This window comes from Pyrgilauda ruficollis, unplaced genomic scaffold, assembly GCF_017590135.1.
Source record: "Pyrgilauda ruficollis isolate IOZ18807 unplaced genomic scaffold, ASM1759013v1 scaffold96, whole genome shotgun sequence".
NCBI lineage: Eukaryota > Metazoa > Chordata > Aves > Passeriformes > Passeridae > Pyrgilauda > Pyrgilauda ruficollis.
This window is the reverse complement of record NW_024531710.1, coordinates 1,792,332-1,811,462: the sequence shown is the minus strand read 5'-3', so window position 1 is coordinate 1,811,462 and position 19,131 is coordinate 1,792,332. Positions and strand designations below refer to the sequence as shown.

The following is a 19,131-nucleotide window of genomic DNA, read 5'->3' as shown; positions in this document are numbered from 1 at the left end:
TGCTCCTTTACCTAAAGGGATGGTATCTGTTACATATCTAAATGCAAGAGATTTTTACACACACTTAGCTGCTTCTGCTCTATTGCACCTGTTGGAAATGTCCAGAAAAAACACAATCACACAAGTGGCAGGCTGGTTATCTACAGCTCTAAAATATGGATTTTTTGCTTTATTTGCTGTAAAGGCTGCAGTATATTTTTTCAAAATTCTTATCTGGAAAACAAAGCTAGAGTACATCATAGAGTTCTCTGCTCCCATTACCTGACAAAAGGCTGAGCAATCAAGATGATGGAATCATTACACTAACAAGAAACTGAGGCATGACAAGAAATAATGCATTCCTCAATAGCACCATCATTTCAATCTGGAATTCCAGTAGCTTATTTTGTATTGCTCTTCTCAGTCTGTAACACTGAATGGGAAAGGGCAGATCACAAGATGTGGAAATTTTGAACAAGCAGCAAATTGAGGAAAACAAAGCATGTGAATTACAGGCTGAAGAATACATTTCACTTGACTTTATTCCTCGTGCTCTGTGTGTAATGTTTTCTTGATAGAAAATCACATTTGCTTTTAACAGGGGCTGAACTGGAGCGGGAGGGAGAGGGGTTGGGTTGTCTGGGTTTTTTCATCTACCATCTTGAATTAATCTGCAATTCTACCTAAGTTAGCTGAAGGATGCCTTAAAGAACTATCATGCTGGACTGAAGAAAATAAATTTCAGCTGCAAAAACCTTATACCTTGGTGAATGACAAGACCACAAAATGCCAGTCGGTCCTGCAATATCCCGTAAGATTTTCATTAACTCCTTCTTTACTATATAAATACCTACAACATAACATAATTTTGATGTACAATCACGTGGCTGCTTTGGGGCATCACAACACAAAATGATCTTTTTCTGCTAATTGCAGAAATTAATTTTATTTTTTTAACTGGCACCACTTCTCAATCCCCATAAGGGAAACATGAAGAAAGTTCCAATCTATGCACGTTCTTTCCTAGAGAGCAGCACAAAAGAATTAACACATAAAATACGGGCAGAGTAGCAACAACACAGACCAAAAGATACCAAAAAAAATATGAAAAAGAAACCTCCCATGTCTTACATTTGTGTATCAGCATTGAAGACACCCAAGGCTGCTGCCAAAGTACTGTCTGACAGACAGTTAAACACGGCACACAGCATTTCACACTGCACTCTATCACAAAGCCTGTGTTTCTCAACAAAACCCCTCCGATTCAAAAAGCACCCTCAACACAAAATTTTTCTGTAGATCTCCACGTAAAATCACAAATCACTAGATCCTAATTAAAACAAACAAAACTACTCAAACTATTGAAAGCAAAGCTTAAACCAAGTCTGCAGTTTTAATGTTCATAACACAAACACTTGGGCTATAAAGGCAGATTCATTGAAAGCAGTAAAATCTTTTACAACTATACAAAAGTAGGTTTACATGCAACTGACTACACTGTTTTTACCTAAGCAAATACTGTTAAAATTATTATTGCATTAGTTTCCTAGGTAAATAAATTTCTTACTCTCTAGTAAAGCATGGTAATGAACCTGTATTTTGACATTTAAACTCATCAAAACAGAATGCCAAAGAACTTGACACCATCATGCTCCGCAGTCCCAGCAGGTATTATGACTGCTCAAATCTCCACTGTTAAGTAAGTGTAAGAGGTATTTTCCAGTATTCAATAGGAAGTTCTACTGCTTAACTTAATGGATTATGTTCTAATACTCAGAATGTTTCTCAGAAAGTACACAGTTCACGTGAAAAGTTACATTCTAGGCAGAAGAACGTTCCTTGAAGGACACAAATTTGCCTTAACAGAATTCAAAAATAATGGACGCTCAGAATAATTTATTTCTTCTTTACTGAGTCAAAATGGTTTCCCTGTTGGTTTTTTTTTTCCCCTAGGCATGTCAATAGAGGAAAGATACCTTAAATAATCCAAACATGTACCTCATGTCCTAGGAAAATCTGAGTCCTTGAACAGACAGTGCGATAAGCAGCCTCCACTACTATGAGGAAACAATTCTCCCTCCTCTTCCTTCCTCCCAAAGCAGACTCCTGCCACGCATCATCTTTTCTACACAAACGCTCCAAAACTGAAACCCGACCACTCCCTCCCAACTTCCAAAACCCCAACCCGTCAGATTTCTTCGGAAATTTTTTTCTGCCCAGACGATTCCAGAGAACCCACTCAACCCATGCTCAGCAGAAGCATTTCCTCCCCCTCAGAGGAGCACGGTAAACATGAAATTGTAAAGAAGAAAGACGCAACTAACAGACAGCTGGGGCCAGCCCGGTACTGCCGATCTCCCGGCGTTTGCCAAACAGCACCTTCCTTCCTACACAAGCTCCCACGGGCGCGGCGGAGGAGCCGGGGCGGTACCGCGGGAACGGACGGCACCGGGGCTGGGGATGGGGCCGGGGCAGGAGCGGCGATGGGTCCCGCCCGTCCGGGCCTACCTTGAGAACGGTGACGGCCCCGCCGGGGCTGTGCACCTCGAAGGCGGCGGGCTCGTCCCCCGCGGCGGCCGCGCCTGCCTCCGGCTGGTGGTAGCTGAAGCAGGCGGAGGCGATGTCCAGGTGCCCGAGGGGCAGCGGCTCCTGCGGCCCCTTGAAGTAGTAGAGGTAGCAGCGGCGGTGGTCGAACACGAACCAGCGGCTGCGGAAGCCGCGCAGGGGCCCCTTGCCCGACAGCTTCTGCAGGTACCCGCAGAGCTTGGGGGTGCCGGGGCCGGGCTGCTCCCCGGCCAGACCCTCCTCCCCCTCCGAGCCCGCCGCCGGCATCGCCTCGCCCGCCGCGGCCGCAGCCCCGGGGCCGCGCAGGGAGCGGGGACGGCTCAACCCGCGCCCGCCGCCTCTCGGGATTTGTAGTGCCGGCCCGCCCCGCCGGCCCGGCCTGCGCCGGCACCGCGCCCGCCCCCGCCGAGCGCGGCCCCTGAGAGCGACCCCGCCGCCGCTCCCCGCCACGGAGCCCCGGCGCGGCCCTGCCCCAGGAAATCGGCCGCTGCTGACGTGGGAAGGCGGGAGCTCCGCACGCCCCGTCCCGGGCTCTAGGGCTGCCGGGCTCCAGCACTTTTCTGACCGAATCAAATACAGTTTTCCAAATCATACCTTGGCCTATGATCAGGTTGAAACCCTTCTCTTGTAGTCTCATGTAGTCTCCTATTCTGGATCCTATCCCTGCCCGGCATCGCAGCAGCAGCCGAAGGAGTGCAAAAAATCTATGTAAAATGCAGGCACATCAGGGGGTAAAGAGCTGTATTTGACAGGGGTTAGGCTTGTGAATGACTACAGACCAAACTCTATTTTTTTTTCCCGCACTGAAACGCCTAGCACGTTTTGGGCTCTAGGGAATTTCTGGTGTTAATAATAAGGAACTGCTAACATAGGAAACTTGAGTGTGAAGACACCAGGCTACCACAGGCAGGTACACGTAACTTCATTTCTCCGAGTGTTTGGAGTACTGTGTATGCGTGTGTCCTTTAAACATGCCTAATGCTCTGGTACTAATACAGAAAACAGTCTGATGTGGCATAGTCATCCAAAAATGGGAGGAGACTGTTCCATGTTTAATGATATAAAGCTTTTCATTCTCACCCTTAAATACAGCAAGGAAGGTTTGCTGTCAAAATAGTTGTTGAAGCTGATATGTGCTATGGTGTTTTTATTGGTACAATGCCATTTATGATACAGCATCTGGCTGAATTTTGACAGTTTGGAAGTTCCAGTTACCCAGAAATCTTAAAATCTCCAGAGCTTCTCACTCTGACCTAATTTCTAAATGCCTTGATGAATTTCTCATTAAAAAGTAACTGTCTCATCAGAAAATATTTTCATTCTATGGTAAAGCATATAAAGGATATAAAGCACTTGAGTATTTTTATGGTTGTCCACGGGTTCTGCTTGGATGTTGGCACAAGGAACTGCAGCATTCCTCAAGTCCTCCCCTGTGGCTGTCACCTCTTGACCAGAAATGTGCCAAGCGAGGAGATAGCCAGTGTTCTGCTAGCAGGAAAACATGAGTGATTTGTTACAGAAAATAAAGTGTGGAAGTTCCCTCCCCAGTCAACTCACATGACATAAATGGAATCTACTGAAAGATTACACATTGCAAATTAAGGCTAGACATTTTTCTTTTAGGATTCTTTTAGTAAATGTGGGCAGTAAGAAGGGTTGGTCCTACTTTAATAACAAGTCAATAATGTTTCTTCCATACCTACTGCTAAGTCTCTTCTTCCCCAAATACAAAGTATTCATCACACTCTTTGTTGGCGAGTGTCATTTGCCGGAGCATGAGTTACACAGGGGAAACACTGATTCCCTCTAGAAGCTGCCGCTTTCTTATCTCAGCCATTTAGACAAGTTCAAGTGCCCAGCACTCGTCCCTGATCTGTTACGTTATCTCATCAGTATAGTGAAGTGTGGCCTTGTTCTCTGTGGGCTGAGCACCCGTGATTCCTGCTGGCTATCAGTGACTACATCCTGCAGCAAATCAAAGAATCACAGGATCCCAAATCCTCAAAACTTTTGCTGTTAGTACTTCTCTTTCTAAATTTTCTGTTTAGCTTCCTTACTACTCTCATAGCAGGAGAATCCCCTAATTTCACAGCTGATTCATCTAAGCATACAGTTCCCCTTGTTGGGAAATAAGTTCCTTATTTCATGTATGCACTTTTTCACAAACAGATCCAGATGTGGATTGGCAAATAACAGCAACTTATCTCTAAGTTGTTGTGGTGAATTAAATGAAAACAATACTTTTACCTGCTTTTTCCTTTCATGTTTTCATGTCCAGCTTGCATAGATGGCATTCCGTTGCTAACAAATGTCTAGAAAACAACTAAAAATAGCATATCACAAGGCAAGATTTCCCTCCTGCCCAGAGGCCAGGGCCAATGAAGGTTTTGGTGTGCACATAACTCCTAAGCATAATGCAGCAGGCAAGCCAATGTTAACACACAGTGAGACAGTCACTATACTCCTAAATGGACTACAAAGCTTGTCAAACATGAAAATACTGGAAATTCTCTTTTATTCTGCTGCGGTTTTCTCTCCTAAAGGTTAACTAGTATTTTAGTCATAGCACTTTTGGCTTACAAGGCCAACAACTCCACATAAAAAATAAAAATGTATTTACTCTCAAAAACTGAGACTGGTCTAACTTGTAATAATTGTAGTGACTTTATCTTATAATGAATATGAGCATTCATGGTTCCTGAATAAGTCCATATTTATTCTTGAAAAAAAGGTAAATATGCAAGAAAAAGGAAGTCTGTCATCAATATGGAGGCAGAGGGAATACAGATTGTGTCTGTGCCAGGCTCTTGGTGTCATGTTTACATGTGCAGGAAATGTGGATAAATAAAGCAGCATATCTGTACTGTTCTTCTGATTAAAGTGAGATCATAGCTCCAAAATCAGAGTGGCTGAGAGCATACACTGCTTCTTTCCACAAAACAGATGACGCCTATATAACAGATCAAAGTTACAAGATGCCTATATAGCTTGAGTTATAAGATATCAATATAGCCTGATATATTTATATAACCTGATATAAATATAACCTAATCATGACTTTTTTTATATCTATATAACCTGAATCATAGCTTTTTATACCTGTGTAACCTCAATCATAAATTGTACACCTATATAGCCTGATATAAATAACTTTCTGTACAGTTGTATAGTGGCTGTATAGTGGCTGTATAAAGTTAACTAGTTGCTTAATGCAGAATAAACAAAAAGAGAAGAAAAAACTCACCAGGTGGATAGCTTTTGAGATAGATAAGTATAGTACTAATGAGAAAGAAAGCCAATTAGCCACAAACCAAAGAATTTAGGCCAGTTAAGACCAGACAGACCAAGGAACACCGTAACTGCACGTGCTCTGAAGACAAAGTTGAGAAGTTCAGATGGGAAGAAGACCTTGGAAGCATTCATCAAAGACCCCCGACAACCCTCAAATTGGGGAGGAGCAAGCACAGTGCAAAATCTAATAACCATGAGATCATATTATATAAATCAGTTCCCAGGTGTATGTGATGATATTTTAGTGACACAGTAACACTAGGAAATACTTACTGTATAAATATACCACAGCATTTGGCAAGGGTGGGTGAGTTAGGTGGAGCTATCCCCCTCGCCACCATCTCTGCAATAAACAAATACCTGCTCTGTAGACATCGGTCTGTGGGGATTTATTTCCAGCCTGTGTTTTGGGCGTCACAGAAAGCAAAAATTACTGTCTCTTGGCTGATATCTTCTGACAAATAGGGATTCCATTAGAGATGAACCCCAGAGTTTTTCAGAGCTCGCACAGAACATCCATTGGTCTTTTCTTTCCAGAGTTATGGAACTACAGACAACTGCCCCTCTGCACTCCTCTCCCACACAGTGTCAGGCCTAACCAGCATGCTGAGATGTGGGCTAAACTGTTCCACATCTCAGCATAAAACTTTTACTCCATTTTAAAAAACATTTTGCTGCAAATGTTATCTATGACTGTCACTGCCAAAGTACTGTCCCCCTGCTATAGTCTATGTACAGTACTTGCATATTCCATCACACATTATTTCAAATGCTGAATGGTTTTGGCTTACTATTATTTAAATTATTTGGAGGTGGAGAATGAGAAAAACTTTCCTAAGCTTTTTCTTTAGCCAACAAACAGGCAAAGTATTTTTTCAAATGCCTGTTTCTGATGCAGTCTGACATGGCATTTTACATCCCCCTGCCTCTCAATCACCACAAGGTCCATGAAGAACATCACAGTATTACATTTCCAGAATATACTATTTCCTTCTATGCAAGCAAGTCAGCCAAACAATTACATGGGCTGTTTTAACTGCTAGCAATGTCTCGTTTTCCAGCATTATTCTTTAAGCACTAGATGGTGCTCCATTCCTCTTGCACATTCACCATTTGTGTTCCCCTCTTAAAATGGAAAAAAGATATGAGCTGTGGATAAGCAGGGAAGCTTAGCTGCAGTTCCTGATTCAGGAGTAAAGATCTTATTTAACTTCAGTTAACTGTCTCATCTAACACCAGTTGACTATATGACAACATTAATACCTGAGTTTACTTTTTTTTGCTGTTATTGCACCGCATTTTAGCAAGAACTCTTCACTATGGAAAAGCAACAATATACAATTCAGTGAATGGCAGCATTGATTTCTAGCTGGAAATCTGTAATCTGACTTGTGAAGATATCCAGGCAAGTTGGTAGCTGTGTAGAAGAGAAAGAGTCGAACTAGACCCCTTATGGATAGAAAAGCAGGAATTACTTAACTGTGGCAAGAAGCTGAGCAATCCACATGTACACAATCCTTGGCCTGCCAGCATCCATGTGGATCCCCACTGGCTGGAGAACTGCTACAGGGCTTGGCAGGTATGCTGAAGAGGAAAAGCAGAATTTTGAGTACTGTTGTAGAGATTAAATTATTAATGGGTAAGAGATATAACCAAAGCTAATGACACAATTAATAAAACACAATTATTTCAGCTGCATACAGTGTAACTTACTTCCATTTATATAGATGTTTTCTTTATATTATTACAGAAGTGGATCTACTTCCATGTCATACTTCATTTCTTTGAAGAACCAAATATATACATACAATGGGGACTTAACAGAAGTGCCCAGTAAAAACAAAAATTCTGTGATCCCCGAAATTTACCAGGTGATACTAAATAGCAGTTACACAACCCATTAGCGTCTTAAGCTGTGTTTACTTTCAGCACAACATTTCAGAGGCCCAGCCAGTTTTCTCACCCAGCCAGTTTTCTCACTGTGGCCTTTTTCCTGACTTTCTAACTCATTTCCTGGGACACTGTAGCCTGGCTCACACCTTTCCATTGTATTAACTGCAACCATGAAACTGCATTTCTTCAGTAGCTCCTAAACTTCCTTCTTTCCATGTACAGTGGTCATGGACCACTTCCCTCCCTCCATTTACACTGCAGTAGAAATCTCTTCAAAGACAGAACAGCTCATAGCTGAAGCTTAGTGCTGATGCAGTCAGATAATTGCAGTCATGGGAATATTGAGAAAATTTCATTGTCTTGTTCCAGTTGTTTTTCCCAGGAATTGCAGGTAGGAACAAGCCCAGACAATGTGTGTGCCTCAGTGAATGGTTCTGTACTTACAGCTACAGTTTACACACAACCCCCAGTGCCACCAGCACCCACTGCTGCAGTTCTTAACCAAACATCTTACCATTTTATCTTCAGTTTGAATGTCCATCTCACTGAAAGCTGATTCCTCTCCCCAGTCTTTAGATATTTAACTGAGGCTTAACGCTGCAGTGGCAAGTTCAGTATAATCCACAGATGGAAGGTATGTTGTGAGTGAGAAATCCATTCCCTCCAGTTTCCATCTAGTGTCAATGGGAAAGCAGCAAATAATGATGGAGAGCAAATCATAGCAGTGTTTGAACTTCAACAGAATGAATTCCAGCCTAAATTCTTTGGACAGGAACTTTTCTTTTGGTGTAGACCATGAACTGCTTAACATACTTAGAGGTGTTAGCTAAAACACCTATATCAAAGAGTCACACCAGCTCTTTGCAAATAAGCTTTCTTCCAAATTCTTGAATTCTTATATAACACTTATATACACTTCTTATAACAAGTCTATTCATCACTTTGAAGAAATGAACCAAATATTCTAGTAAAGTGTAATTACATTTGTCAAAGATGAGTGGGATTTAAAAACCCTGCAGATGGTTAACTGAAAGACACTTACATATTTTTTAAAAAAGAAAAAGCTATAACAGATATAATCCAAACTAAAAATAGAGAGATTTAGCCAGACTATTTGGTCTAGAATCCAGGCTACACTTGTCACATGAAAATTATTTTCCAGGAAATCTCTATTGCTATTTGTTTCCGCTCAAGACAAACATTACCAGAGCAGCTTTTCCTGTGGTTTTCTGTTTTGGAACTCCTGGTTTTGGCTTTGTAGAAAGACAGGAAGCACACAGACAACTGAGGAAATACAGATTCAAGAGTAAGTCACAACATTTAAATCTGGAGCCAAACTCATCCAAGCCATGCCCCGCTGAGGCAGGTACTGAATAGTAGTGTTATCTAAGAAAAGGTGAGGAGAAAATTATGCCCTCATATCTAGAGAATTGTCTCCTGTATCCAATGTTACCAGAACCATATATGCCAAATTTGCACTTGTACTTGTCAGAAAACACTGTCCATATGTGCTCAGTCTCAGGAGTGTCAGTTTGTACCACCAGCGCTGCATTCTGCTGCCTTTTGGGGTTCTGAGGAAGGCTTCACAAAGGTGAGGGAATGGATACCATACTCAAAGCAGTTAACAACAATCACTTTTGTTTGGAATCTTCTGAGGCCTTCACCAAGTTAACCTCGAGCATTTACCAGAACAGCTCCCCAGTCACAAGACTGCTGTGTACTGACATAACCCAGTTATTAACCTGTGTGCAACATGTACACACAGAAGCAGGACCTTTGGTGAGAAAAGGAGTATCTCAAATATTGTATTCTGCCAAGGAAGCAGAAAGGCTGACAGAGGGGAGTTGGGAGAAGGCTGTTGGAAGAACTGAAAGTAAGGAGTAATGAGGACAGCCAAGATGGCTTATTTACTGTCAGTGCACTGAGTGTCAACCCAGACTCTTCAGTCCCAAATGAGACACAATTCCTAAAGGAGTGATAAATTTACCTAAGGAAAAAGGGTAGGATATGGTCAGTTCTTGTGGAGAGCTCTAATACCAAGTAGATCAAGAGACAAGAAGCATCTGTTAAGAATAAAACTAGGGGATCCACTGAACAATACAGCCTGACACAGAGGCAGAACCAGCTCTGGCCTGGTAGTTCTGGTACAATGTTTTGGCAGGGCAATTGTACCTAATTGTACAGGTGTGGATAGACAGAATGTAGGAGAATAGAGATAGTGGTAATCTCACCCCTAAGGAGTTACAGCTGTGCTAATTATCAAGAATGAGGAACAGGCCTGCCTTCAATAGGCCACAGCTAGATCCAGTTAGGAGGGGTATTGTAAAAGAGCAGCTTGGCTGGTCCAGAAGGTTGGATGGGCTTTGTTGGCTGTGCTGAGAAGAAGAAGGAGTCAGTGCTGTGAGGCACTGCTCATGAGACATCACCAAGAAGGCATGAAACCTTTGCAATAAGAGGACAACGCACAGGTACAAAATTTGTACCTGTACTGTACAGGTTGTGCTGCTGGGACTGAGGATACCCTCAGCACCAAGGCTTTCTGGTAGTATTTTACACCAAGGTATGGTTTGATAGTTGTTATTTCTCTGTTCAGACATCCTCAAGGTACTGCTAGACACTTGCAGTTACAGCTGAATAAACAAGCTTTCATAAAAGAAGAGCAGAAATAACACCCCAAAATGACAATTTTTTTAGAACAACCTCAATTACACTTTAATTAAACTAATCTTAAAGCAGACAAAAATAATCGTACTTAAAGTGGAATAACTTTTTAACTCAGAAAAGACTCTTTCTCATAGTGTCTAGACATTCTCCTGTGCGTTTTGGCAGACTTTGGATACAAACCATACATCTTGTTCCTAGTTCAGGGATGGACAAAATACAACCCTTCAGAATAAAAACATCTGCAACCATGCACCCATAAAAAAAAAGTAGGTGACACAGCAGTTTGGGCTCATCTTCCACAATCTATCTAAAATTTTGACAAAAATATCTTGTAACTTCTTGTGAACTTTGGGAAAGCTCTATTTAAAAAATCTACTAGTACTCTGCACTTGTGCATTTCAACTGGATTAAAGACAGAAATGCAACGAAGAGGAATTTTTATCCTCCAGATCCCAAAGCAGTGTGACTATTCCAGAAGTACATGTAGCTATTTCCATTCTCTTCATTGGCTTTCACTGACCATGTGCATTCAAAGAAGCATCAGGCCAAAATTCCATTCTCAGTGGTACTAGCATTTGAATAATATTTTTTTTTTGTTTAAACAAGTTCTTTCTAGCAGTTCTTTATGCTCATAGATAAAATATGCAAACCAAACAAATCACAAATCCCTATGTCTCACAGACAATTATAAATCACAGCTGACAACAACCCCCAAAACTTCTACTGTGCGCTAACAAAAATCATTAAAGAAAGGATATAAATTGTTTCATGAGTTCAAAGAAGAAAAAGAAAGATAATGCAGGCAGCCAGCAACACTATACCAGTGTCATAAAAGGAGAAAAATGTAAAAGAAGGATGGTCTTAAATAGAAAGGAAATCCCATTCACAAAAATGAAATAACCCATGAATCTTGATTTAAAATTATTGCCAGGATTTTCTTTTCCTCCTGCCCCTATAATGGCCTTCTAAGATAAAAAAGTTTAGAAACTGGCTACCTCAGCAGTTGTGGAGGTGGTTGAAGATCATGCTTGGGGGCAGAATAAATCATTAGATGTCCAGGGAAATGCCCTTGACTCTCTTTTCTTTGGCATACCCTTCATTTTCCCCCTTTTTAGTGAAATATAAAAATAATTAAAGGCCACAAAGAATCACATTTGTAGATTATTGGATCAGACATCAATGAAATAATTCCACCTGCTTTATATTTTAGATAAATAGGATAAGGAAAGGTAGAAGGTTTTGTAGGGTTCCAAATTCAGGTCACTGAATCAAGCTTCCCGTGTTTCATCAGAATTCATAATCCACTCAGCTTCATTTTACTAAGTCAAGGTTTTTGCTAGGCTCTTCTCAGATAACAGGCTCAATTTTCCCTGCTTTGTTATTCTCCACACTACAACAGAGGAACTGCAGAAACAGTGGGTATTCTACCCCATCTCTGCTGAAGATACGAATAAGAGTGGATCTTCAAAGGACACACTGATATTTTCAAAAGGATATAACAAATCTCAGGTTTCTTCCCAGAAGAGTTTGGGAAGAAATATGAAGATACTGTTTAAAGTATTTTCTCTGGCTTTACTAGAACTTGTTCTGTCAAATGCTTACTCCTAATGCCAAGGGCAGTGGCATTAGTAGGAAGTCTGCAGCCTCTTTGTGTACACAATGTCCTAATTTCAAGCAAGCAAATGAGAGGGAATGTTAGCTGAGTTCTGTACAGTTTTAAAGGAAATAAAAATAGAGTGAGAACTCTAATGCCTGTGTTCTTTATGAGAACTCCAATGTTCTTTGTTTAGTGTAGTAAAGCCTAGACTTTCAAACAAAATGTGTCAGATACAGAAGAAATGGCTAAGCAAGGTTTTTTTGCATTTTTCAGTACTCTCAGATTAGCTATACATGTTTTAATAAACTCTTCAAAATCAAAGGGACATACTAAAGATAATTACAATTCTTCTTCACTTGTCTGTCATACAAAGTTTTAATGTTTTCTTCCATTTTATGTACTGTCTCATAGAGAATGAGACAGTAAAAATACTTGCAGTAAATTCCATCTCTGCCTGCGTATTAGTACTTCTTCAGAAGCAAAATAATTTATTATCTGCAGGTTTTCATTTTTTGTTTATGCATTCCATGTTTGAATAAAGCAAAATGTTATTTAAGGACCTGATCTGAAGGCTGCCTACTGAAGTGAGTAGGAGTCCTGTGGAGATCTGGCCCCCAAGGATATCTGCCTACTACAGAATTATCACAGTGAGAAAAAAAAATCCCCTCTAAGCCAATCCAGCAGAGACCATGGCATTAATAACCCACTGTTTAACTTGGTGAGTTTCTTGGAATGAAAATACGTCAAAACACATTAACGTCTCTGGATATCAATTACTCCCTCTGCTTTTTCAGTGAGAGGAGATAACTGGAAATGAAAGAAATACTGAGAATTAGTCACTTGGGACTAAGTCATTTCACCAGGAATATTTGCAAGCAAATTCTGCAGAAAGCCAAATTTTAAAGATGTGTAGTAAGAGGGATTTGTGAATGCAAATTCTAATGCTACTGTCATTATGAGGATGCTTGAAATTACAATAGGGAATTTTTATATACTTCCTTATCATATTTGGTTCGAACATTTGAAGAACAATACTCATTAAAATGGCCATACAAGAGATGAAAATTTTTAAACATATGAAAGTCCTCACTGAATTTCCTGGAATTGCATTTATTTCTGTGAACATATACATCAATTAACCTATTTGTTTAGGCAGAACAGTAACAGTCAGTTTCAAACTTCTTCTAGAGGGAATTCTCTCTGAATCTACAGCTTTTTGTATGCAGAACTTTTTATCTATATAAAGAAAAAAAAAGCATCATCATTTTCAGAAAACCCAAAATACCATTTTGGTTAAAATACCAATATTCTTTTTCCTCTCAGGGCCTACTGTCCACAATGACAGTGGTCACAGCACCAAAGCAAACAAAGTTGAAGAAGAGTTTGGACCACACTCTCAGGCACCTGGAGTGACTCTTGGGGTGTCCTGTGCAGGGCCAGGAGCTGAACTCAATGATCCTGACAGGTCAACTTAGCATCTTCTGTGATTCTCTGATTATATAAGCAGATGTCTAAGAGATCATTTCCTTTCAGCTGAGATGGGGGTGAAATCTGGCGAATATCAATTTATTTCTAAGTGCCATTGAAGTAACCCTGAATATTAGATTGCTAATAAAAGGTTACTAATGATCCACATGAATTCACTGTCTGTGAAGTGCTGCCTCCAGGATGATGTGAGAAACAGCCCATAACCATAACACCCATAATCAAGGGAATGAGAGGCCTATGAAAAAACTGGATCTGACTTCTGGACAGATGAATACTTTCCCAGACCAAACCGTAAACCATTTCCATCAAGTAAACAGAGCTACCTTGTACCTGCTTGCTCAGAGCTCTACATGAGGGACCAGACCAAATTCTTCAATTATCACCCCTTCAACCAGCAGCTATCAATTCCCAGAGCTTGTCAGCGTGCAGAGCACAGGGCAAGCTTGATCCCTATTGAATTGCCCAAGCTGTGATTAAGTCCACAGCAACGAGTTGCCTTGCTCCTGGCAGGCTGCCACATCCACTGATTTCAGCGGAGAAAAGTTACAGTTAGAAAAGAGGGGGAGGCTGGCCTGGTGCCCACAACCCTCTTCAGCAGAGTTAAACCACTCTGCCCTGCATTTGCAGGCGCATCCGGCCGCAAGCTGCCTGTGCAGGAGCTGAGAGCAGGGCACAGATGGTGCCTTGTGCCGCAGGGCTCACAGCACGCACCCAGCAGCCAGAGAGCCTGTACCTGCAGAGCAGCACAACGCACTCGGGGCTTGGTGCCTCAAAACATCTGGATCTGAGCAGCTCCTGACCGGGAAAGGGCAGAGGGAAGCACTCATCTGCATCGCAACTGCAGAGCACCCAGGGCTGGCACACTTGGGCTCCTCACTGCTCTTGCCAACGTGAGGCAAAGGGAAAGGGCAGTGGGGAATTTCACTTGGAGTTCAGGCTGGAAAATGTCTTACAGACAAGGATGGAAGAACTTAGAGTTAAATAAAGGCACTGTTATCTGAAATGCTGATGCTCTTTGAATTCTACCAAGAACAGACTCCTCTTTTTCCCCACCAAAGAGAATGTGATAGTCACTCAGTGCCACTAACATCTCTACAAGACACCCAAAACTGCAAAATTATACAGACAAAAGAGGAGAACATCTGTTCATGTGTTCTGTACTTCTGCCTCAGACACACATCTTCCTAAGGACATGAACAATGACATTTTTATTCTCTTTAATGTCTCCCTCATCAAATTTCACTCCATTGTCTGTCCCAGACAAGGTGTATTGGGAAATAACATTATAAACTCTTCTTAATCTTGCTGTTATTTCACCCCAAATTGATTTACTGGGGATTCTGAGCTCACAAATATAAGGTTTCTCATCCACAACAAAAACTCTACTTTATATTCTGTTATTTTACAATATAATCTTAACCTATTCAGGTGTTTAGAATATGAGTTTTTTACAGTTTCAGCAAGAAAATCCCTTTTTAATTTTTAATGTACGTTTCAATTTCCAGGGACTTTATTAAAACATGTTTTTATTGATCTGCTGTTGAGAAACACAAAACTTTCTCTGTAATTATGTACAGTTTTAAAATCAGTAATTAATCACAGTTTCATATTTTTGTTTATGGCATCATAGATTCTACAGAGTATCCTGTATTTCAGGGACATTTAAAGTGTTAAATGAAGTCATGAATTTATGACTTGCTATGGTGGTGTGGTGCCACCTTGTGAGGTTTTATCATAAGTGCCTCTAACATGCATAAGGAGATAAAAATTAGTCCTAGGGAGAAAAGGAAAGGAGACTGTTACTCTGTGACTGCAAGAAATTGCAAGAGATTCCAACAGTGAGCCTGTTGAAAAAGAAGAGCGTGTGGTTATTGGTTAAGAAAAGAGCATTCAGCATATTAAGATTACATTAAAAGGGCATGAGAGGACACAAAGAACTGCAGCAAAACCTCAAGAACTTTCCCCAACACAGATCCAATTACAGACATTAGTTAATTCCACTGAAGTCAGCAGTTACTGGAGATTAATGTGGAAGTAATGCAAATCAGATTTTGGCCTGCAGGCTGTTGCAAGTCTTGGTTTACAGTATTTCCTTAAAACAATGATCAATTAAAATAACCAAGTTATTTCTTACTTTTTGATAGTTTTATTTACTTTCACAACTCTTTTTTTGTCCCCAAGATGCTTTAACTGTATATAAATGAGAGACCACACACAGAGCTGTTTTGATAGAGGCTTTAGGTAACGGTTTTCATTTTTCTTTGTCCATTTATGAAAAAAATATAGTAACATCTGTTTATATTTAACACTTTTCTGCAATTCAAAATGTATGTCCTCTTACTTTTGGGCAAAATCCAAAACTGTTTTAATCTAAACCTCTTTTACTGTTCCAGTTTCTTTCCACATGGCCTGATGGTTCTTTTAGAGTAAGGCTGGTTGAAGAAATGCTTGCTAGAGAATCTGCTAGATTGTGCCAGTAATACAATTGCCAAAATCCAGCAGGTTTGGTACCTCATGACAGGATTAAATTTGGATCCCACTGAACCACACACTCAACCATCTTGCGGTAAGAACACTGCCAGTCACAAGACATCCAGCTACAGACAACTGTGAAAGCACAAATACAAAGCACTTCAGAAATCTATCCCTCACCTCTGCCATCAGGTGCTGGGAATACTCACCCACCACTAGGCAGTGCTGAAGGATTGAGTGCACAGATCTCTCTCAAACACCAGGGACACACAATGGTTTTTGCTACAGGACATGAATGTAAGTCAAAAAAATGAAGGCAGTTAGGACAGCTGCACACATTTGTATCTACAGTATTTGGCAAGAACACGTCTCTATGAACAGGAATATTTCTCCACAAGGTACTCCTAATTTCTTTTTCTCTTTGTTTTTCAGCTCAGGTAGATGACTCCAAGGTCAAACATCTGGCTGCAAGCTCATGTGTCTCCTAAGGGCTTTGTGACATTTAGGTCAGGGAGGGCCCAGGGAAACAACACACTGAGCACTTCCAAGGCTGCTCGTCCTTTAGGAGGGGAGTGTGATATAACCCAAGAATGACACAGTGTCAGGAATACAGGAATTTTAGCTAATGACAATCATAACACACAGAAGAATGTAGATACCAAAAGGAATTGACCTATGTCATCAGCACCAGATCCTTTTTGTCTGGATAATCTCATCCCAAATCTTGTAACCTGGTATTTTACAAACACATCCGAATCATATCTTCCTACACACCTCACAAGGTTTCCAAGATTAAATGTCTGTCTTGAAATAAGTTTTTTTTTTAAATTAGACTGATACTTCAATTAATAGGAAGTAATTTAAGTAATAATCTCTCTTCATACCAATGTCTTGCAAATATTTTGAATCAGCCGATACATCTAACTTAATCTGCTCAAAATGAAAAACAGGCTTGAATCTCTTTTTACTCAGTCAGAACTGAACATGAGGATTGATTTCTGTTAATTTTAACTTGGGTAAGGGAATTCAGGTTTTAATTTCTTGATCTAAACAGAAATCAGTAGGTGGAAGCATTAAAATGCTATAAACATCAATTAACATAATAGCTCTAAGATATGTATTACAAATAAATGCTATTCCTGTCATTTTCACTGAGCAATCTTAAACATGTCTGTCCCATATACTTTGAATATCCAAAATTTCCATTGAAACTTTTAATGTACACACATACTGCTAGAGAAATATTTCTTCTTTATTCATAGTGTGTAAATCTGAACAGTAAGCTACCCTGCAAGGTCACCACACAGAAGAGTTTCCGATGTAGATAGCTATCACCATCCCTACAGAAATGATAAACAGGTTAGGTTCTCTGTTTTAACAGTTTTCTATATAACACATTTGATCCTTTGAAAGATTTGACTTTATAGTAATTGGAATAATGATCAGAAAGGAAATTAGTATGTGGTCAGCCTAAAAATTCTCAAAGCACAACAGAATGCTTTAAAAGTTTTAATTGTGATGACCTTGATACAGAAGCCATGTAAGTGACAGAGCCCTTCTATTGACTGTTAGAACAGTAATTAATACACATATGATTGTCTTCAGGTCCCAGTACCTAAACAATACTGGAAGTAAAAATAAAATAAATAAAAAAAAACAAATCGAAACAACAAACCAAAAAAAAAAAAAACCCAACAAAAAGATCTAGCTGATTTCCAGCTGGAGAGGAAAGAAAAAGATAGAACTGCATTCATGCATTTTATAGGAGAGATTGCATAGCTTGTTTCAAAAGAAAATATCTTTTCATGTCCTTAATAGTAGTTCTGTGCTTCTTCAACTTCTTCATGAGTTACAGATGACCATGTTCCTCCATTCAAGAACATTATCAGCCCATAGAATGAGTAAAATGCAGGAGCCCCTTTGAGAGTAAGGACTGAGTTTCAACATTTATCTTGGGAAGAAATGAATCACGTACACAGTTATCATATACAAAAAGCAAATATTTCAAGTTTTATAAGGACACAACAATCCATAAAATATTGGTTGAAGGTAAGCACCAAACCCAGCAGTTGCCATTTTAGTGGCTGAAAGGCAAACGTGGGCTGTGGCTGTCTTCAACACTGGGAGCTTGATCTTGACAGCAGTGCTTTCACCTCACATATTTTCCATGCAAGATCCCAGCTGTCCAACACAGTGATAGAGGCATCTCATTATTTAAGGCCCATCCTTTCTTTCAAATACTCTTGGAAAACAAACGAAAGCTAATCTCTCAGTTTTTTGGTTTTGGGGTGGGTTTTTTTCGCTTTAAAGAGCAGTATTAAATATTCATAAATATAAAAACTCTGTGGAAATACCTTTAATAATATTCTGATTCTGACTGTTAAAAAAAGGGGGGGGGGTGCAGGGAAATACCACAATCCAACAACCAACCATCTTTGCCAGAGTGCTTGGCCAGGAGAGAAGATAAAAATGTGTCTGTTCCAAATATCCTGTAGATCACATGATGCTTCTGTCTCTTTGTGGACCAGAATTCTTTCAGTACTTTCTGCTGAGTTCTAGGAAGCCCTCATTAGAGGACAAAAATCCCTGGAGTGCCTGAGATTCAGAAAGGCTGGACTGGCAGAAACATCTTCAGATTCTTATGTGGAAAGTACTACAAAAGAAAGAAAAAGATTAAGACATAGAAACACATCTGTCACTATGCAAAAATTTTTCTTTTAAGCACAAAAAGGAAGGTGCTGTGTGAAAAAAAAAAAAAAAAAAAAAAAAGAAAAAAAAAATCTTTCTTCTTTTGTGCTTCAAGATTTAAATCTCATGGGAGAAAATTCCATCTTCTGAAAATGTTAGCTCAGGGGCCAAGCTCAATAGTGGACTAAATCAAGTCTAAATTGCCCATTTATTGGCTGTAGAGCTGATGCCTTGTGAAGGCTGACCTATGTTGCAGTGTGTGTTTTTGATTGTAACTCGGTCCTAGTAGTCAGTTTTATAACCCTCCCCATTTTTATTGTTATAACATATTTTATTACCAATGGATTATTCCTTTCCCTCCTGTGTTGTTGGTTTTGCCCAAGTTGTCCATCTCCCCAAAGACCTGCCCTTTTGTTCCCTGCTCCTCCTCCCATTGAATGTCAATCCCTCCCCAAGCCTGCCCCTTTCTCTAGAAACTTCCCTATCCATTTTGT

General features: G+C 40.2%; 2 protein-coding genes across 18 annotated transcripts in view; both read right to left on the bottom strand.

The window, feature by feature from the left end:
• Positions 1-12,263, bottom strand: part of TBC1D2B (TBC1 domain family member 2B) — a 40,897-nt gene extending 28,634 nt beyond the window's left edge. For 2 of the 6 annotated variants that reach the window (XM_041489772.1, XM_041489773.1), the window contains exon 1: positions 2,488-2,993. In XM_041489772.1, coding sequence (XP_041345706.1) covers positions 2,488-2,811 — 324 coding nt within the window. In that variant the 5' untranslated portion in view covers positions 2,812-2,993. Of the gene's footprint in view, positions 1-2,303; positions 2,347-2,487; positions 2,994-3,138; positions 7,285-7,315; positions 7,420-8,242; positions 8,403-8,933 lie in introns of those variants that run through there. The other 4 variants (XM_041489774.1, XM_041489776.1, XM_041489775.1 and 1 more) reach the window with 4 other exon arrangements.
• Positions 12,264-14,963: 2,700 nt separating this feature from the next.
• Positions 14,964-19,131, bottom strand: part of LOC121365478 (calcium and integrin-binding family member 2-like) — a 98,808-nt gene continuing 94,640 nt past the window's right edge. For 11 of the 12 annotated variants that reach the window (XR_005957023.1, XR_005957022.1, XR_005957021.1 and 8 more), the window contains one exon: positions 14,964-18,602. Coding sequence is in view for 3 of the 12 variants with exons in the window: in XM_041489687.1 (XP_041345621.1) it covers positions 18,581-18,602 (22 nt within the window). In the remaining 9 variants the exon portion in view is untranslated. The remainder of the gene's footprint in view (positions 18,603-19,131) is intronic. The other variant, XR_005957024.1, reaches the window with a different exon arrangement.